This window comes from Talpa occidentalis, unplaced genomic scaffold, assembly GCF_014898055.3.
Source record: "Talpa occidentalis isolate TD23 unplaced genomic scaffold, MPIMG_talOcc4v2.1 talOcc4.11, whole genome shotgun sequence".
Lineage (NCBI taxonomy): Eukaryota > Metazoa > Chordata > Mammalia > Eulipotyphla > Talpidae > Talpa > Talpa occidentalis.
In genome coordinates, this window is record NW_023601104.1 from 17,609,834 (window position 1) to 17,631,760 (window position 21,927).

General features: G+C 32.6%; 2 protein-coding genes across 7 annotated transcripts in view; one reads left to right on the forward strand and one right to left on the reverse strand.

Annotated features, from left to right (window-relative positions):
* The window catches only part of FGF7 (fibroblast growth factor 7), a 52,540-nt gene extending 35,133 nt beyond the window's left edge, over positions 1-17,407 (forward strand). For both annotated transcript variants that reach the window (XM_037502458.2, XM_037502457.2), the window contains exons 3-4: positions 15,128-15,231; positions 16,272-17,407. In XM_037502458.2, coding sequence (XP_037358355.1) covers positions 15,128-15,231; positions 16,272-16,466 — 299 coding nt within the window. In that variant the 3' untranslated portion in view covers positions 16,467-17,407. The remainder of the gene's footprint in view (positions 1-15,127; positions 15,232-16,271) is intronic.
* Positions 1-21,927, reverse strand: part of FAM227B (family with sequence similarity 227 member B) — a 160,665-nt gene that overhangs the window by 98,130 nt on the left and 40,608 nt on the right. The gene's annotated exons all lie outside the window — the stretch shown is intronic.

The following is a 21,927-nucleotide window of genomic DNA, read 5'->3' on the forward strand; positions in this document are numbered from 1 at the left end:
TCCTGGGATGCATGGTGCAGGCACACTTCTGGGGTGATGATTTATGTGCGGGGGGGGGGGCAGTTTCTAAGCCACTCCCTTTTCTGTTGTGCTTAGAATATAGTTTTATCAGACCAAGCAGCAGATTGGGGCAGGGAAAAGCCATAGACCTGAGTTGCCACAGAATCAACCAGTTCTATCCTTCTCTTGGGGGAAATTGTGTAATTTCCCAGAGACCTGCCGATTTTGAGGAGTTTCCCCTATGCCCCCCTCTATCTGGGTGCTTCTTGCTCTCCTTGGGTTTTACCATCCTGCCTGGGTTGGGGGAGACTGCCGCTCTCACTTCAGGGCATTTCTTGTCTCTTTCTAGGCTTTGTGGGCTCTGGCAAGTGTTTCCTGGGGTCCTGGGTATAGTTGGCCTTTTAATTTTCTTCCTGCTCTAACTATCCAATGGAAGAAAAGACCACAAGTAAATAAGTTTATTTGGGGCCAAAGGATCATTTAGTTGAATATAAACAGAATATAAACAAGAGAAGAAAATTATAAAAGGAGGCTGGTGTCAGATTTTGGAATGCTTTATGTTCTAAGTAAAAGGGGTTTTCTTTTGCTTTGCTTATTAACAAACAAAATATAGAGTATACCATTGAAATGTTTGGAGCAGAACAGTAACCTTCACAAATAGTAACCTTTTACAACTACATCAGGGTAAACATAAAGTCAGAGGATCTAGGCAGGATCTCATTAAGAAACAATAATCAGGTTAAGGCCTGAACTAACAGGATGGCACTAACAGGAAGCAGAAAGGTGTGCTAAATACACATTTAGAAATACAGAAAGAGACAAAATGTATTAGCTTTTCTTAAGAGTTTGGGGTATGTGGAATTCCTTTTTTTATATTTTTAGGATCTCCCTCTGTAAACGCAGATGTTTTTATATCTTCCTTTTTTTTTTCCTTCCATTTTCATTTCTGTGAAAAATGTAACTACTTTCATTAGAACGTATTTATCCAATTGCTAACAAAGAAGATATACCTAAAAATCCTTAAGAGAACAAATGGTGAAAATGACTTTAAATTATGCTGCCATTTTTCAATTTTGAAACCAAACTTAACTGAAACCAAGAATTAACTTATTGCCTGGTGACAAAACATTAAATAAAAGAGGGAAACAGGAAAGAGATATATCTATCAGAACAAAACTTCACAGGGGATGCTAATAATTAAAATGGGGATAGGTGGAGTGGATCTATGGTTTATGTTTTTTAAGCTGTATCTCTATGAATTAGATGAAACCTTGTGTCAGATTTCTTGACTCCTAGAGCTAGCTGTAAGCAAAATGTAAATGAAAGTTTCTATAACTTCTTCCTGTTCTGGCCTTTTCCACATTTAAGTTTCACCCTTGGCACCCTTGTGCTCATTTGCTTTGTTGTCCCATGAAATTTGGATCTTGGATATATAGTCACTTAAACTACATTATGAATTGATGACTATATGTTATCTCTCCCAATAATCTTGTAATCTTATGCAATAAAAAGTTGTTTCCTACTGAAGATATTTTAGATTTTTGGGAATTTCAGAAATGACATATTTTTTTAGGTGTTATAGGAAGAAATTATTTCCATTATACATAAACATATGATGTTTTTCTTACATGCTCTGGGATTATAGTATATGCATTCACATGAAGCTATTTTAGTTTCACGCTGGTTTGATGGGAATTATACTTTCTGGGTTTGAGTAATAATTTACTTGCATTTCTTCGTTTTGATTTGATTGGTTTTGATTTGATTAGTGTATTCTAAGGTTAGTCTTAGTTCTATCAATTAATAGTTACAGGGCATCATTTCTTAGACAAAAGGAAATCAAAGATGAGGTTTTTATATATCAAGTGTGTTATCCTACAATAGTTGATCTGGTGTTCATGGAAAAGTAAGAGAACCTGTTGGAGGGTTACTTTCTTTAAAGAGTTCTTTGTGTGACCCGTGAAGTGAATGTCAATAAAGAAATGTGAGAAAATGAACTCACTTCTTTTCTATCTCAAACACTGAACTTTTCTCTACAAACATTAAAGTCAGCATGAGTACAACATGTCTACCTAGTTTCCTAAACTAACACAGACTGAAAAAAGATTGGTATTTAATGTTAAGTAATCACTTTGTTTAATAGATAAAAGCAAATTTATTTCAACCTACTTGGTATTTGTTTGTTTCACTATAACTTTTAGGAAGTTGATTTTGAATATCAAGCATATATTACTAAAGGTCACCTGCTTATGTTCGAGGTTGATATCTTGAGTAAAAATACTGGAAGTTACATGTTCCTAAGTGAATAATATCTTATCTAATAATCAATAATCATAGAATGTTGAAGACATGGACATAGCAAGAGGAATGAGTAAATGGCATAAAAATAAATTGTTATCAAGTGTATGGTTAATATTTGCATTCTATCATATTTGCTGAAAGAAGTTAGGTTGACTTTAAGGTAGTTCATTCCAGTATTATATTCTACTTCCTAGAAGATTAACAAAGTATAGAGGTAGTGACAAGGGGATCTGCCAGAAAAAAATGAATAGTAATGTTCCCAGGAACTCAACAGCACACCAGGAGAAATTCCAGGATGTAAGGTCACCATGTGAGGTAGCTGAAGCGACTTGACATGTCAGTTCTGTTTGTGTTGTGTCTGAGATGGCCAACACTCATGCATAATATAAATTATAAACTGATTTTCCTAAAATTCTATTTCTGTGAAAGGAGAATGGACATGGGAGAACAATAAATGGTGTTGAGAAAGTTAGGAGAAAATTACCTGTGTGCGATGAATGAATGAATGCTATAATAAATGACATTGTGCTGTTTTAAGCTTGAAAACTTAAGCACTATTGTGTAACAAGCAGAGAAGGCCTGGCATGCCTAGACAGAAAAGAGTCAGGATAAAAATGTATAACTTCAAAAGGTATTAAAAAATATTAACTCAATTAAAAATAAATAAGTAAATAAATTTGATATAAAGAAAGAGTATAAGGATTAATAATAGAAGGAAAATTTATATACAACAGTGTACATTAGAGATGAAATACATCTCTCAAATTTTCCAGTGACAAATAAATGCTAGGAATAATTTGTCATAATTTTCTAATATACTCTTATTTCACTTATTTATGATTTATTCCCTGTCAATTTACAAATAAGGATTTGAAATGACTGAATAAAAAATCCAAAAGATTATGACAGGCAGGAATATTGAATACTAGGAGAAATACAAAGACCTGAACTTAAGTCAAAAAATAAATTTCATGAGGACAAAATGTAGGAGATATAATTTGTGCACATGAATAAAGTCCCGGGCACTTTACAAACTCAATATAAGCCATCAGTGTGTCATTGATTCTAAAATTATTAACATAATCTTAGGTTAAATTAAGAAACAATTCACCCTTTATCAAGAGGTTATTAAGATGTCTGGGGAGTTAAATTAACTAGAGACAAAAAGAATTTTCCCCTTATTTCTGTGTATTTATTAAAAAATCAAATTTATATTTTTCCATTTTACAAAAGAATGGCTTGGTGCTGCTATAGACATATCAAATATGGATGCCTGGCAATTAAGAGAGGTGATAATTTGCTCATGACTTAGTTAACTAATTCTATCATCATTTAATAAAATCATACTGGTTTTCACTATTACTGTGTATAGTGTATAAATAGGTTATACACTATTACTGTGTATAAACAGGTTCATTCATTGTCATATGATATTTAATTTAGAACCTTAACAGCCACTGATTAGCCACAGGAAGTACAAAGGACACTGAGTTAAATACAAGTTAATAAGCATAATAACATATGCTGACAAAAATTAGAGCAATGAGATCACTCATTCGTTGCTAGTGGGAATGAAAAACAGTACAGCCACTATGAAAGAGAGTTTGGCAGTTTCTTAGTGAGTATTAAACAAACACAATATAATAGCAATCATGTCCCTAAGTATTTACCCAATAGGACCAAACATGAGCATTTATAAGAGAACTTTATTCATAACTTCCCTAAGTGGAAGAAACCAAAATGTCCTTCAGTAGGTGAATGGATAAACAAACTATGGTATAGACATACATTGGAATGTCATTCATCAGTAAAAAGAAATGAACTGTGAAGCCACAAAAAAAATAAAATGGAGAAACCTTAAATGTATATTGCTAAGTCAAAGGAGTCAGTGTGAAAAGCTTCATATCATACGATTCCCACTGTGTGACATTCTGGAAAAGGCTAACCCGTAGAGATACTTGCCAGGGGCTTGGCAGAGGAGAGAGGGGAAGAAAAGGTGAAGCACAGAATTCTTAAGGCAGTGAAACTTCCATCTGGTATTGTTAATTGTGTACACAGTATGCATTTGTCAAAACACATAGAACGATACAAAGCAAAGAATGAACTTCAGATTAAACTATGGACTATAGTTAATAATAGGTATCAATCTTGTATGATTCATTGTAGCAAATATACTATATATTAATGCAAGATTTTAACAATAGAAGAACTTTTGGATGGGAAGGTATATGGGAATTCCATTGTCTACTTAGTTTTCCTGTAAATTTGAAAGTCCTAAATATCAAAGTTTATTAATTTTAAAAAATACAGTCTATATTTTCAATATGCTTGTGTGTGAGAAATTATACTGGGATATTTTTTGTAACTTATTCTTATCCCAAATATGTAGTAATTCTTGGGCTTATTATAATTACTATAAACAATGACTTTGATGGTGAATTAAGATATGTTTACCAAGTTGTTAACTTCTCTTTGTGAGATATGGACAATTTTGAGGAGTAAGATTATAATAGAAACACATTTTGGTAGTGGAGGAAATATAATTTTTCTGTGTACACAGATCACGACAGTTTTAAGTGTGTGGTATCTCTCCAGTGATTTGGGGTAGAAAAATAATTGTCCAGTAATATTTTAGAAACCTGATCTGGTAACTTTAATCGTTATATCATAAAAATATCTGGACAGTAATAAAATATATACCAAAATTTAGTAACTATTTTCTCTTTCTACAGAAAATGAAAATGAATGACACCCAGAAGTAGAACAGGATGGAAAATAAATTCAGCACACATTCAAAGAAAAGAGATGTTATATAATCTAGGTGTGGTCAAAGAGAATTTCAGGAACAAAGAGAATTTGAGGAACAGATAGAATTTAAATTAATTCTTGAAGGATAAATATGGTTGACATAGATAGGACATAAACATAGGAAAGGAACACACTGCTGAGAGAGAAAAGTATATGCAAGACCAGAGAGGTAAAGATGCAAATGTTATATCCAGAAGATTGAAACTATCTAAGTCAGAAGTATAACTTAGTAGTAGAAGAAGGTGGAAAAGGATTTTGAACCAGATTGTTGTGGGCCTTGATTGCTAATTTAAGAAATTTTAACTTTTTTTTTAGACAATGAGGAAAAAGCAGAGTTTTGAAATTTGAAAAATGTCAGGATACAAAGAAAATAATTATATGTGCAGCGTAGATAAAAGAAGGGAAAATGACTACAACTGTGTAAGCCCAGGTTTCTTCCTATATCAATATATCAGTTGATGTTCACACTGACATTTAGTATTGTGATTTTTAAAATCAGGTAATAAATATATATATTTAAAATGTTTCAGTTAAGTTTCTTATACAGGAAATATTGTTACAACTCTTATGAACAGAAGATCATTGGTGTCCTCAATAGTTTTTGCGTGTAAAGTGATATCAAGACTTAAAAGTTTGGAAATGGATTTTCTAAATTAATTCTATATATTCTGGTCTGTTCAGTTGCAATTTGTCTATAACTTGTGTATTGAACCCTTATATTTGTGAGTTGAATATATTTGAATAGACGTAATTTTCTTGATGAAGAAACTCAGTGGCATATGCATATAGAAATGCTCAATAAGATTCACAATGTCTGGAGAATTTCTTAACGATAATTAAAAATACCAAGTTGCAAATTAAAATTAAACTATGTAAATAGTAGCAAACTGTAAAACACTTGTGTTTGATATTCTTGGCTACCAGTTTAATGTAGTATGGCTTTAATTAAAGAGTAAGGTTAAGATGTGTATTTATACTGCTATGATTTACACACACAGACACAATTACAAGGATAGCAAATAGTTTTTCAAAATAAGAGCTGTATTTTTTACATATTAAAATTCTGTGTATTTTATCTATCCTGCATGTAATTGCTCCAATTATTATTAAATGTATACATATGTTAGATATTGTAAATTCAAAGAATTGTCTTTAAAGAAGACTTTATTTTCACATTATGTTTATTGTTGTGCTTTGGGGATAATAGGTTCAAACCTCTACAAATGTGTATTTTCATACCATGTCCACCATCAGTGCCCTAATAATCCTCCACCATGTCCCACTGAGACCTTTTATTACTTCACTCCTATCCTGCCACCCTATCCCTCTTGTTGCCTCAGTTTTGCAGTAAGTGGTTAAGGGTTTGTTACTGGTTTGGTTTTAACAGTGGTTATTGGCTTCTTACGTTTCTCTATTCCACATGTAAGTCAACTACCTGGTGTTTGTCTTTCTCCTTCTAACTTATTTGGCTTAGCATCACACTCTCCAGTTCCATTCACATTGTTGCAAATGGCAATTCACCCTTTTCATAGCTGAATAGTATTCCTGTGTGTGTGTATATGTGTGTGTGTACAAATTTTTCGGATCCACTCCTTTGTCCTTGGGCACTTAAGCTGGCTCCATAATGTAGCTATTGTAAATAGGCCTGCAATGAATACAGGAGTACAAACATCCTTACAAATTATTTGCAAATACATTGCAGAAAACAATGGATGTATTGCATTCTTCGAGTAGATACCTAGGAGTCAAATTGCTAAGTTATATGGTAGATCCAAATTAAATATTTTGAGAAATCTCTGTACTGTTTCCCATAGGGGCTAGATCAGTTTTCATTCCCACCAACAGTGTATATGGGCTTCTTTTTCTCCACATGCTTGCCAATATCTGTTGTTTCTGGTCTCTCTGATGTGGGCCATTCTCACAGATGTGAGATGGTATCTCATTGTGGTTTTTATCTACATTTCCCTTAGTATAAGGGATAATAAGCAAATTTTCATGTGCCTAATGGCCATCTGTATGTATTCTTTGGATAAGCATCCATTTAGCTCTTCTGCCCATTTTTTTATTGGGCTAATTGTTTTCTTTTTGTTAGGTGGTATGAGTTCTTTATATATTCTGGGTATCAGCCTTTGTCAGATGTATGATATGCAAATATTTTCTCCCATTAAGTGGGTGTCTTTTTGTTTTACTGATAGTTTCTTTCACTGTGCAGAAGCTTTTTACTGATGCAATCCCATTTGCTTATGTTTGCTTTTGCTTCTTTCAACATTGTAGATGTATCCTCAGAGATATTTCTAAAACCAATGTCATGGAATGTTTTGCTTATCTTTTCTGCAATGTATTTTATGGTTTCAGGCCTTACATCCATGTTTTTAACCTATTTTAAGCTAAACTTTTGTGTAAGGTATGAGATGATGATCTAATTTATTTTATTTTATATTTTGCATGTGGCTGCCCAGTTTTCCCAATACCATTTGTTGAAGATACTCTCCGTTCTCTATTAGCTTATTTGTTGCAGGTTAACTATCCATAGCAGTATGTGCTTATTTATGGACTTTCAATTCCATACTCTCAAACTATACTATCGCATAGTTTGAAGATTGAGAGTTTGGTGCTATCATTCTCTCTCACTTTTGTCAGGAATGCTTTGGCTATCTGGGGTCTTTTGTGGTTACACGTGGTTTTCAGTTTTGTTTGTTTTGATTGTTTTAAGAATGCCATTGTAGTTTTTATTGTGATTACACTGAGTTTCCATATTGATTTTAGTAGGATGGCCTTTTCAACAATGTTAATTCTTTTAACCCATGAGCAGGGAATAATTTTGCATTAAAAAAATTAATTCTTAAAAAGCATTTTTCCAGACAGGAAAGTTAAGACACTTTAAAGTCACAAATGCTACTGGGAATAAGAACAAAATTTTGCATTATTTTTTGAAATATGTAGGAAGAAAGAGTATAAATTCTGGAAGTAGATGTTGGAGAATTATTTTAAAATCTAGTAGAAATTTGTGCCAAAGTCCTTATTTCTCATTCTAAGGGTGATACAGGCTTAAATAGTAAATAGGCTAAAGGTTTAGGTACATTTATGAATGAATTACTGACCCATAGGGAAAAAACCTGAGAAGCCATTTAGAGCATATCTCCTAACTTGTAAGGATGACAGCCTAAATACTAAGCTGATACTACTGCATTGTTGACAAAAATATTGTTAATATGGTTAATGGCTTAATTTTGCTGGGCAATTTGATTTTTCATGTTCTAGTGTGTTAATTGATCTCTCTTTTTTGTCATTATTACTATTTAACTCTTTCATTCTGCTACTACATTCATTGTGTTAGGAATACAATGTATCAGGTAATATGCCTTATATTTTGGGGAAAAATTTACTGCTACTTATATATATAAACCTCTATAAAATATAAATCCAGGTCAGCAAAAAGTATAAACTATGTTATATCATTCTTTGGATATATTCTAGACCAAAAGACCTCATGAAAATAGCTTACTTTTTATTGTTACCTTAATATCTGCATATTATGTATTTTTATACTATATTGCCTAAGCAACTCTGTGGCATTTGATTTGGAGGATAAGATTTAGTAAGCTTATATAGTTAATTCTTCTACAGATATTGACAGACTCGTAGGAACAAGTCTTCTTATTATGCACTTCTTATTATGCACTTGAACAAATGATTGGTAACTCTAGTTTCTTCATTCTTTAGTTTTCTTTAATAAAAGAGGACACAGTTCATGGAGCTGACAACAAGTACTAAGAGAAAATCATGACTAGAAAGTCAGACTTAGGAAGATATTTAGTCTACCAGCACTATTCTTCCAAGCAATCAATATATATTTTAGATTTATAGATTTCCTAGTATGGAAAAAATAAACAATTAAGAATGTTACTGAATCAGGAACATAATACTCAGTGGTGGAAAAACTGAACACTTTTCCTCTAAGATCAGGTACAAAACAAGAATGTCTACTTTCACTACTATATTCAATATAGTATTTGAAACTCCTGGCTAGAGCAATTGGGCAAGAGAAAGCTATACAGAGAATCCAGATTGGGAAGGAATTAGTAAAGCTATCACAATTTGCATGACATGATAATATACATAGAAAGTATACATAGTAGACTTTACTAAAACAGATATTTGAAACAGTAAAGGTGACAGGCTACAAAATCAATATTCAAAAATTGGTTGCATTCCTATACATAAACAATGGATTAGAAGAGAAGTCAAGAAAACAATTTCATTTATAATAGCATCAAAAAGAATTAAATACCTTGGAATAAACTTATAGGATGTGAAAGACCTGCATGATGAAAACTATAAGACATTGTTCAAAGAAATAGAAGTCTATACAAAGAAACGGAAATACAGTTTTTGCTCATGAATTGGAGGAATTAACATTGTTAAAATGGCCATCCTACTCAATGCAATATACACATTCAATGCAATTCTTATTGAAGTGTTGATGACATTCTTCAAAGAAATAGAAAAACATTCCTGAAATGTATATGGAATCACAAAAGATCCTGAATAGCCAAAGTAATTCTGACAAAATAGAAGGGAGGTATCACACGCCCAGGCTTCAAACTATACTACAAATTATACTAATCAAGACAGTATGGTATTGAAATATAAATGGACACATAGATCAATGGAATAGAATTGGGAAACTGGAAATAATCCCACACATACACAGGTATAAATACTTACAAGAGCATACGGTGGAGAAAGGAAAACTTCTCATACAAATGATGCTGGGAAAACTGGACAGCCACAAGAAATAGAATCAAACTAAAACCACTGTCTCACAGCATACACAAAAATTAACAAAACCTGGATTGAAGACTTAGATGTAAGAACTGAAACCATAAAATAAATAAAAGACAGTCAAACCATTCTGAAACTTTGGAGACTAGAATCCAAAGGCAAGGGAAATTAAAGCAAATAAAATTAAATGGGTACATAAAACTAAAAAGCTTCTGCATGGTAAAAGAAACTATCATTAAAATAAAAAGACATCCTACTGAACAGAAAAATATATCTGTCTGTTACATACATCTGACAGGGGCTATTATCCAAGACTTGCAAAGAATCATACAATTCAATGAAAAGAAAACATATAACCCAATCCAAAAATGGACAGAAGAAATAAATTGACACTTCTACAAAGAATACATAAAGATGGCCATTAGGCACATGAAAATGCTCATCATCACTTCTCCTCAGGTAAATGGAAATCAAAACCATGTTGAGATACCACCTCACACCTGTGAGAATTATCCATATTAAAAATAAAAAGCATAAGCAACAAGTATTGGTGAGGGTGTGACAAAAAAATAAACCCTCACATACTATTGGTGTAGACTAGCCCAGCTCCTGTGCAAAATGGTATGATAGTTTCTCAAAACATTAAACATAGATCTACCTTGGAAATAGATAACTGATTGATCACTACCAAGGGCTAGAGAGAGGGCTGGGAAGGGTGACTATGAAAGGATCTCTGAAATTATGGGACTGTTCTATATCTTGAGTTCCGTGGTGATTGCACAAATTTACACTTGTGATAAAATCACATAGAACTATGCATGAATGCACACACCCATAAATACATGTAAAACAGGAGAAATCTAAGTAAGATTTGTGGGTAGTACCTATGTTACTTTTCTGTTTTTGATATGTGCTATAATTGTGTTACTATCAACATCACCACTGGAAGAACTGCGCTAAGGGTACACAGGGCCTTGCTGTACTATTTTTGCAACTTTTTGTGAATCTAGAATTATTTCAAAATAAAAACTAAAATACTGAGAAACAAACATTATAAAGACTATCTTATGCCTCAATTTTTAAAAAATGGATCTACCATATGATTCAGCAAATGTACTCCTAGGTATCTACCTGAAAAATGCAAAAATACTAATTTGAAGAGATATATGCACTCCAGTGTTCACCGCAGCACAATTTACAATAGGCAAGTTGTGGGGGCAACCTGAGGGCCCAATGACAGATGAGTTGATCAAAAAGATGTGTTATACAATGGAATACTACTCAGTTATAAAAAAAGTGAAGTCTTGCCATTTGTGACAATAAGGAGGAGGGGATTATGCTAGGTGAAATAAGTCATAAGAGAAAGACAAATACTGAATGATTTCAGTTATATTTGCAATTGAGAGAAACAAAAAAAAAAGGAACAAAACAACCCTAAACATATGACTATAGAATTGAGGTTACTAGTAGGAAAGGTGGGAGTTAGGAGAAAAGGGTGGGTGGCCCATTCGACTATGGTGGAGGATATGGATGCTTGGGAGATGGGTGTGGTATGGTAACCAACATCTGAAGAGGTGTGATCCTGTACCTGAATCATACAGTGTTGTAAATCAAAGTTACTTCAATAAAATAATACAATTAAAAAATAAATTTCAAGTCAATCCTCATCCCAGTTAAAGGGAGAGTCTTTGGACCAGCCTGGTGGCTCAGGCGCTTGAGCACCGCACTGTGAATCTGTCTGCAGCCTCTGCAGCACAGGTTCCATCCCAGCTGGCCGGGGAGAAACCCACATGGTGCGGTAGACCTCTCCTGTCTCACCAGCTGCTCCCCTCAGCAGTGTGTTTCATCATTCTGCCAGTTCTGTTCCCTGCTCTGTCTCTGGTGAATCCTCTCACCATCCCATGCATCTGGCCTGTACTGCAGTTCTTGTATAAATAAATTTTAAAAAACCCTGAGGAACCTCCAGACAGCTTTCCATAGTGGTTGGACCTGTTTGCCCTCCCACCAGCAACGCAGGAGAGTTCCTTTTTCACCACATCCTTGATAACATTTGTTGTTGCTTGTTTTTTTGATATGTGCCATCCTCACTGGTGTAAGGTGGTATCTCAATGTGGTTTTAATTTGCATTTCCCTGAATATAAGGGATGTTGAATATATTTTCATATGCCAGTGAAATAAGCCAGAAGGAAAAAGAAAGATATCGGATGGTTTCACTTATAGCAGGAATATAGAGGAACCAAATAAGACATCAGTGTAAAAAAATAATAACAGTACAAAACACAACAAAGAAAAAACAGACAATTATAAATCAGAGACATCCTGCAGGGGAGGAGGAGGGAGAGGGATCAGAGGGAGGGAGAGAGGAGCACAGGGGACTGAGGTCATGGTGCACGGGTGCCTTGGGGAAGGAAACTCTATGGGGACTACACCTGGGGGGGGGGAGCAAACATTGTTTAAAAATGAACAGTGATGTAAAACAAAAAAATGAAAAATAAAAAATAAAAAAATCTTTTTAAAAAATAAATAAAGGTAGAGTCTTTAAGGACTGAGCATCTATTCATATGTTTGTCATACTTTTATCTACTTTAGTTATATATCTATTCAGGTATCTTGCCATTTTTTAACTAGGTAGTTAAAAATCTAAAGATTTTTTGATATCCTAAATCCCAATATATGGCCGGATAAGATTAACAATGTTCATTGTTAGGATGCAATGGAAAATATGGTGTGCAAAGGAGAGAGGATAGAGGAAAAGGGCGTGTTGGTGAGATGATGTGAACATATTATGACTGGACCTGAAAGTGAGAATCCACATATCATAATTAAGATTCAACTATGATTCAACAATTATGTTTTTTGGACAGGTGTTCTATAAAAGGAAAACCAACCGACATTTTGGATTCCTTTCCCTAGTTACAACTGAGCATGAAAGATACTCTAAGACTATGCATCAATATTCCTTTTTCCATCTAAGGGAAAATACAATATTGAGTAAAGGGAGGTACACCAGGAGTAAAAGTTCATGAAGAAAATGAAAACACTGCCTTCTTTATACAATTTTATAGTGGTAACATCTTTAGAAACCAACTATCATAAGTCCTTCAGTAGATTTATTTACATTTAAAGGTTATGCAAAAATGTTGAATCAATGAATTATTTGGTATTCTTGACTGTATCAGTCAAATTTAACGTACTAGAATTTGGTTGCATAGTGAATTGCTTCCTTGTGCTGTTCCTTATTTAAACATGAAGAAGAGTTATTTACGAGATAAAATGCTATAAGAGGGGCAGGGTTTACCTCTGAGATGAGTCTAGCACATGAAATTGGTTCTCACTGAAGGTGTTGTTACATGAATGTATCAGAACCATATCCTTCATATGCTTGTAAGCAATTTAAAATTTCTCTTAGCTGCCTCTTCATACCTGTTTCTGCAGAAAGCTTTCTTCTCTTTTGCTTAAAGTGTATCTATAGATGTGTTTAATGTTTATGATAGGTTTTTAAATTTTAGAGTTCAGAAACTAGGCTGCATTTCTTAATGTGTATCCTAAAATTATAATATAGTCAATGTTTTCTGACAATGCTTCATAAATACATAAGAAAATTAATATCCATTCCTTTATATTTTCTTCATAGAGCCCACTTTTAAATGAGTAACTGGAGAATTCTCAACTGGATGAGCTCTGATCATGCTAAGCCTAATATACTGGAAAAACAGCTATATGTAGCATATGCTAGAGAAGCAAACATGTGCTAATGTAGCATATTTATGAAAAAGAGGACAAGTAGGAGGTTATTACCTATGTTACATTAAGTTCAAAGTGGTGGGTAACTATTTCATTCTACAGATAGGAAAACAGAAGCAAAAATAATAAATAAGGATTAAGTGAAGGCATGGAGTAAAAAATCACATTTTCCTTTAAGTAAGTGAATATTTTAGAAAACACCTTTAGGAATCTAGATTTATGGAGCTAATTTTCACTTGGAATTTCCTTTACATTGCAGTAGGCACAGTAAGATGATGTCTCATGGAAAAGATACGTAATTTTAAAAAATAGGTTGTTACATGTGATAACTACATTTCGACAAACAATTTTGTAACAATTTCAACAAAAATTTAAAAATTGACAATGTAGTATATACACAGAATGATTCTCAACCTGGACACCTGAAACTTCCACAATCTAATAATAACATGTTCAATACAAAATTGAAAATAAGATAAAAGGTATAATGTTGAAACTATTATATGGATTGGATTCTTAAAATGGCTTTAAATTGTCTTTTCATATGTCAAAAAACTATCAGTTTAAACTACTTAATCTTTCTTTAGGCAGTAGGCTTTTTACCATCCTTTACCAAAATTGGAATTTTATTCCATTTCAGTATATTCACAAAATATTCTGTTAGCAATATTCTATTAGCTAATAGAATATTTTAACTAATATTCTATATTAGCAATATTTTTATATTATACATATAAATTTATATATATAATATTAGCAATATTATATATATTATATATTTATATTATATAAATATAATATATATACATGATATATTTATGTATTATATATTTATATTATATATTATATAAATATTATATATTTATATTAGCAATATTTTTTGAGATGAAATTTAAATAGAAAAGTAAAGATGTTAGCTTGTTATGTACTTTTATAGCATTACAGAAGGCTCAAGAGTTAGACTTTGGGCTCAAATATCTCTTATGCCACTTGCTAGCTGTGAAAATTTGGGCAAAAATCTTAACTTTTCTGTGCCTGAGTTTCTTGAACGGTAACCTGAGGTAACTTGCAAGAGTACTTGCCTCATAATCTGTGATGACATGTAAATAAGTAAATATATAAGAAAGTTGGAATAGCATGTGGTATAAGCTCAATAAATGTTAGTTATTGCTATTATTATGGTAAATTGAATGTACTTCCAGAGAATAAAAAGATAAAATTCAAATATGTAATTATTTCTTTGAATCCTGACCTTTTTTTCTACAATATAAAACATTTTAACAGTTTGTGTTTTCCATACTTAATAAGGACTACATTGGGGTGTGTGTGTATGTGTGTGTGTCTGTGTGTTTTATGAGTAAGGGGTCTCAGACTGAGTAAGTAATCATATTAATATTCTTAAGAACTTAACAACCGAAACAGAAAAAAAAAACAAATGGATAATCTACAAAGGTGAGTGAATAACTGACATTTTTGTGATTCCCTGCAGATATCATGGAAATCAGGACAGTGGCAGTTGGAATTGTGGCAATCAAAGGGGTGGAGAGTGAATATTATCTTGCAATGAACAAGGATGGAAAACTCTATGCAAAGGTATTGATAACTCAAAGCTTAGACTTAATTTTCAAACTTATTGCCAAAAAATCCTGTCTACCTGAAAAGTAAAAAAAGAGTTAATTTCTCTCCAATTATATAACTTAATGACTCAACTGAAACACTTTATATCTAAACATTAATAAAAAATATTGCTTGATCTTGGACTTCAGTTTCTTTATTTGTAAAATGAGTTGGACTAACTGACCTCTAAGGTTCTTTCCTTCTCTAAAATTCCATGTGCATTTTAGACACTTAAAATTTAAAATTTCATCTGTCAGTACTAAAGCTCTTTTTGTTAACGTTCACCCAATTTGCACATGCTGACATGAAAATTCTTCGGGAAAAAATGCAGAAGTTTGTTTATCGACATCAATCTAACAATATGAGATTTAAACTGTAGGCATTCCCACTGTTCTCACTTTATTACAATGTGAAATATGTAACAGCTCATCCCACTATAATAAAGTAAAATTGTTTTTTCTAGTACATTCTAGTACAATATCTGACATAGGCTAGTTACATAAAAATATAGGTTTAACTGAATCAATGAATGATAATTGGATGGAGAAACAATTTTTCATCATTATTGTTGTCAGTGTAGTAATAAATGAAGAAAAATTGTAAAGTATGTTCTTTAGCTGATGTAGACAGAGGTTCTGCTAATTAAATAAAATTCCAGTAGTTAGGGAATGAGTGATTTGGCACTAACTGCCAAATAGTTATCTATTTGAAGCAGCGTTGCTTAATGAGAGTATATCACTTTATTACTTTTTTAAATTTAAAATGAAAAAAATGCCTTTTTTCTGTTCTCCCAATTATGCTAACTTTGTTGCATTAGGCTTATTTTAAAAAGTCATATATGCTTTATTTTTTTTTTATTGATTTATCATTGGTTTATAATACCATATATATTTTAGGAGTATAAATTCACACACTGATAAATGTATAATGTTTTAATTTTACCAAATATAACTGCTTACTCTTGAACAAAATGCCTCTAAAATTCTTTTGAATAATGTTTCTTTGTTGTTTTACAGAAAGAATGCAATGAAGACTGCAACTTCAAAGAATTAATTCTGGAAAACCATTACAACACATATGCATCAGCTAAATGGACACACAGTGGAGGAGAAATGTTTGTTGCCTTAAACCAAAAGGGTTTTCCTGTAAAAGGGAAAAAAACGAAGAAAGAACAAAAAACAGCCCACTTTCTTCCTATGGCAATAACCTAATCTTATGTGGTATATAAGAAACCAGTTCCAGCAGGGAGATTTCTTAAGTGGACTGTTTTCTTTCTTTATTTCTTTCCTTTTCTTTTTTTAAAAGTAATCAAGAAAGGCTGGAAAACTACTGAAAAACTGATCAAGCTGGACTTGCGCATTTATGTTTATTTTAAGAGACTGCATTAAAGAAAGATTTGAAAAATATACACAAAAATCAGATTTAGTAACTAAAAGTTGTAAAAAATTGTAAAACTGGTTGTACAATCATGATGTTAGTAATAGTAATGTTTTTTTAAATTAATTTACCCTTAAGAGTATGTTAGATTTGATTATCTGATGATTATTTAAATATTCCTATGTGCTTACAAAATGGCTGCTATAATAATAATAATGCAGATGATGTTATATATGTCAGACCTAAAGGCTGCTGGAATGATTTGTCAGATAATCAAGCCAACACTAACTATGGAAGATGAGTAGTATTTGAAATGCTTCCTAGAGAAAAAAAATATAATCTGTTTAAACTTAAATCACTCAAATCAGAAATGAAGAATATTTTTTTTTAAAATTCCATTACTGAATGTAATCAAATGGGTAGTTTTAGAAAAGTATAGGATTAGAAAATGCCTCTACCCATCAACAAGAACAAATTCTTATTACTGCTCAAATGGAAAGAGCACTGCTAAAAGGATGTTTCCAAAAATCTTGTATATAAAATAGCAATAATGATGATAATACTGTACTTCATCTCACCTGCCACAAAATAACATTTTATAATTCATAAAAGTAAAATTCAGAAAATCTTTAAGTCTTCTCTCAAGTAACATAATCTATCTTTTGTATAATTCATATTCGGGAATATGGCTTTTAATAATGTTTTTTCCCATGAATAATCATGCTTTCTTCCCCTGTGGTTACAGCATTAAACTCTATTTTAAGTTGTATTTGAACTTTATTGTTTTGTTATTTAAGTTTATGTTATTTATAAAAAAACAACCTTAATAAGCTATATCTGTTTCATATGCTTTTAATTTTAAAGCAATAACAAAACCATCTGGCTCAATTGCAAGTTCCCCCTCCCCCTTGTGACCAAAACCAAGACTAGTACACAGCACTTGGGCCAGCAAATCCTGGATAGCAGACAAAAATGACAGCCTGCAGCAGTTCTTACAATAGATGTCTCACAGGGAACAGTAAAAAAAAAAAAAAAAAGTGAAATATGTTTTGCCACATACTCTTGTCAATTAGATTGTATAAGTAAAATCACCGCAGTGAAAAAACTTACAGGATTTTAAAGTTAGAATATACTTGACTTAAAGAGTTTGAAAAGCATAGTTTCAAAATATGCATAAAGTTAACAGTTTTTTAATCTCTAAAAATCCCTGCCATTCAAAATATGGCAACATTGAAAGTTGCTTCCTATTAGATGGCAAGAACACAATGCCCGAAATAGAGAATATAGGTAGGGATTTGAGGCCCTGAATATTAGGAAGGCTTGAGGTCAGGCTAAAATTATGGACTTAACAGAAAGATAAATTCCCACATCATAATTCTTCCATCATCAGATCTTATAGCACTTTATGTGTTCACCAATTCTAGGAGGTCAACATTTATCTAATTTCAACTGTTAGTATGCTAAGCATTGTGGCTTTAATTTAAACCAGCTGCCATGTCATTCAAGTTATAAAAAATAGCAGCCATGTCATTCAAGTTCCCTTATTTTGTATAAATATCTGGTAATACATTTATAGGTGAGTTACATGAAAGGCTAAGTCAACAGATGCAACAGATTCATTTGACTTTCTTCTGGCTCACTTATATGACCAGGCTGCATGAAGCTACAGAGAACTGATCTTTCTCAGATATACTCTATACTATAAACTGTTATCTGATTCAAGAGCCTTGCTAGTCTAGTTTCTTAGGTCAGGCTCTGCGACTACAGTCTTGTGAACATATCAAGGTTGGAGGAGGACATAATTTTATTATACTTGCTTCCTTAATGCCTGAGTCTGTAAATAATCCCCTTTTTATAGGAATTTATTCAATGTTTGGATAAAAAAGAAGATTCATAATGAGATTAATCTTACTTCATTTTTAAATGTTAGGGTGAAACATGTAATAGGAGATGTAAACAGAAGTAGCATATGTACATACAAATACAAGCTATGCTAGGACCAAATATTCTTTGTTTATAGAGTCATAGTTATGATCAACTTACACAGCAATGTTGAATTAAACAAAACTTATATTTAGCAGTAAATCCAATCTAGTAGTGTAGGTCATCTACAAAATCTTTCTACAAGCATTTACTTTAAAATTTTCCCTATTGCCTTGTCTTTATCATGCAAATTTTAGAAAATAAAATCACTAGCTACATACAGTTAAAATTCTACAATCCTAAAACTGTAAGGGGCTGTAAACTGTTCTATTCGGTCCTTCCTATTCATTTATAGATCAGGAAATTGAGACTATGATACATTCAAAGTTATGCAGCTAATTAGAGATAGAGCACTCAGTAACAAGAATCCACATTACTTAGTATGTGTTTCTTACTCTTAGTTTATTAGGATTATCGGCTAGTGGTCCCCTTTAAAATTTTTCTTTTGAGATATGTTCCTTATATTTGCATGCAGATGTGAATTATGTTCTGTCAACTCATTTCAAGGACAATGATTACTCTATAGTGTGATTATTTGACTCAAAAAGAGGAAAGAAATGATCTAATTTCCAATCCTGATTCCTATTTTACTTTTATATGTACCCCTTTATTTGCACAAGGAAGAACATTGTTCAAAATATACATATAAACAGAGTATCTTTTTCTAAAATGTTATTTGAAAGATAAAAGGTTAAATACATAAGTTCTTAATAAGAAGAAAGAAAATAAAGAATAAAAAATATTAACAGAAACAGTAGTTTAAAAACTATAATATAAATTATCAATCTTTGACTTGGATATAAATTTAGCTTAATGACAGAAGAGAAGGGATTCTGAAGATACATTCGTAATTCCTTGCTCTTCTGATTTTCTAGAATGAAAAAGCACACAAAAGATGGACAACTGGATCCAGCTGTAGTGAAAGCAATTCTATAACCACAAATACCCTAAAATCAGTGTCTCTTACAATTTTCTACTAAAATACTAATAATAGAGGTACTAATAACAATAGAGGTTTGGGTGACTCACCCAAACCACAAAATTTCTTGAAAAACCTTTTCTTAAAACTCATATGATTTATGCATTTTAGTCCATAATAGATTTGTGTTGATAGGAAATTCACTCCAATGAGCAAAAGTGATGTACCAGAAATATGTACAAAGTTCATTACACTATCACCCTACTGTCACACTTGGGCATGAATAAGACACAAGAGATTCTGTAACTATCATAGTCTAACTTTCCGAAAAGACAACAACATATGGCTAAAGAAAATCAAAATTTTATTGGAAGTATATTATGAGCAGAAGTGATAATAAAAATATTTAAAACCAGTATGAGTATTTATTGGTCAGTCAGAATATACTTTTGATAGATGGGCCAGAATAGAAGCCACTATGACTAATTTGCGGGAAACAGATGATTAGCAGTTTTGATCATCTCTATGATGACCTTAAAACAGAGATTTTAGAGATATCTATTAATTGATCTCTCTGGTATGAGTCCTCAATGTGTATACGAATATGAAATAGTTCATTAAAACTAAACTGTTTCAGCATTGTTGTCATGCTACTCTTGATTCCACTTCTATATTTGTTCAACAAAGATGCTACTTTAATTGAAGGTGATGTTAATTTAGGTCTACATACGCTCCCACTTACTCCCTAACTTTGAGTGGTTTGTCAAGAAAATTTACTTTCATTTCAACTGAAAAGACTTGATAGGAAGCAAGAAATAATAAAGTCCTAGTCTCTTCTTAATAATTCCTTACCAGTATTCATGCCTCTTATATTTTCATTTTACTTCCTGAATATTATGTAGCTCCATTTTCCAATTCCTCATATTCAATTTATGAAAGGCTATACAAAATTTCCTTCATCTCACAAGAACTTATATTCTAATAATTGAAATGTGAATAGTAACATTTAGCTTAAAGACAGCTGGCCTTTCTCTTAACAAATTTAGTTTTAGTTATTCTTGTATAACAAATTACCTAAAACTTAGTGGCTTAAAATGGTTAAATACAGATGATGTGGTCAGGAGCCTGGAGGCACAGTTTACTTAGGTGTCTCTGGTTCTTTCTTACAAAGCTACAATTAAGATGTTGGCCAGGGCTCAGTGATCAATTATCTCAATGTTCAACTTAAAGATGAATCCACTGTAGGTCCTTAGTGACTCTTGGGTTGAAACATCACTTTTGCCACTTGGGCCTCTCCATAAAACTATTTACAAGATGACAGCTTGTTGTCCATATAGTAAGGAATCAGGAGTGTGAGAGAGAGTGAGCCAAATGGAAGCCACAGTGTTTTTATATCCTAATCTTAAAATGATCTCATCACTTCTGCCTATATATTGAAGGGTAGAAGATCACACAAGGGCATAAATACCAAAAAGAAGGCTATCTTAAAGACTACCTAATACAAGTCATAAATTAAATGTTTTAAAACCACTGACACAAGACATGACTCTTTTGGGAGCAACAAAAGTCATGACTTTCAGTGGTGAGCCATTCAGCAGAGAGAGACAACATATGTATATTCTCCATGGCAACATTATTGATCCTTCTCTGAGGGAAACTGTAAGGTGCATTTTCAGAATAATTGAGAAAACGTTTGACTATTAGCTTAAGTTTCTTCTCTTTAGACCTCCTAATGAAGTTGGAAAATTAACAAAATGACTTCGACTTCAAATGTCAAAAGAAATGACCAAAACCTAAAGATAATCCCCCCATTCCACTGTTCTACCTCAGGAGAGTAAGATGATAGATAACAGTTGAAATTCCTCTAGTAAAAGGAATTTTTTCCTAACTGGTGGAGGCAATCGGTCACAAATTGCCCAACCGCATCTAAGGATAAGAAGATGTGAAAAGACTTGAAAGCGACTGGTTTTAAAGCAAGATGCTTGTTAGACTCACCTGGGAATTTTTATTTTTAAAAATAATGAGGTCTGGACCCTACCCCAGGGCAATTGCATTATTATGTATGGGATGAGGCCCAGGTAATGCTTTTTAAAACTCACCAGGGGAGACAAGATGCTCTCCCTTTGTCACATCTACTATGAAAAGGAAACTATTCTCAGCAATCAGACTGTTGACATTCTAGAAAATGTTGACATCTCTCTGAAAGGATGTATGGTTATTGTAAAGGGATCCAGGGACACTATGCTAAGGGACTTCTTTCCCATCAAACTCAGTCTCCTTGGGGAAAAAAGGGGGATGCTCTGATTTAACATATGGTGGGGGAATAAAAAGGGACTGCCTACTGCTCACACTATCTGCATGCATGCACAGAACATGGTCAAGGGTGTTTCACT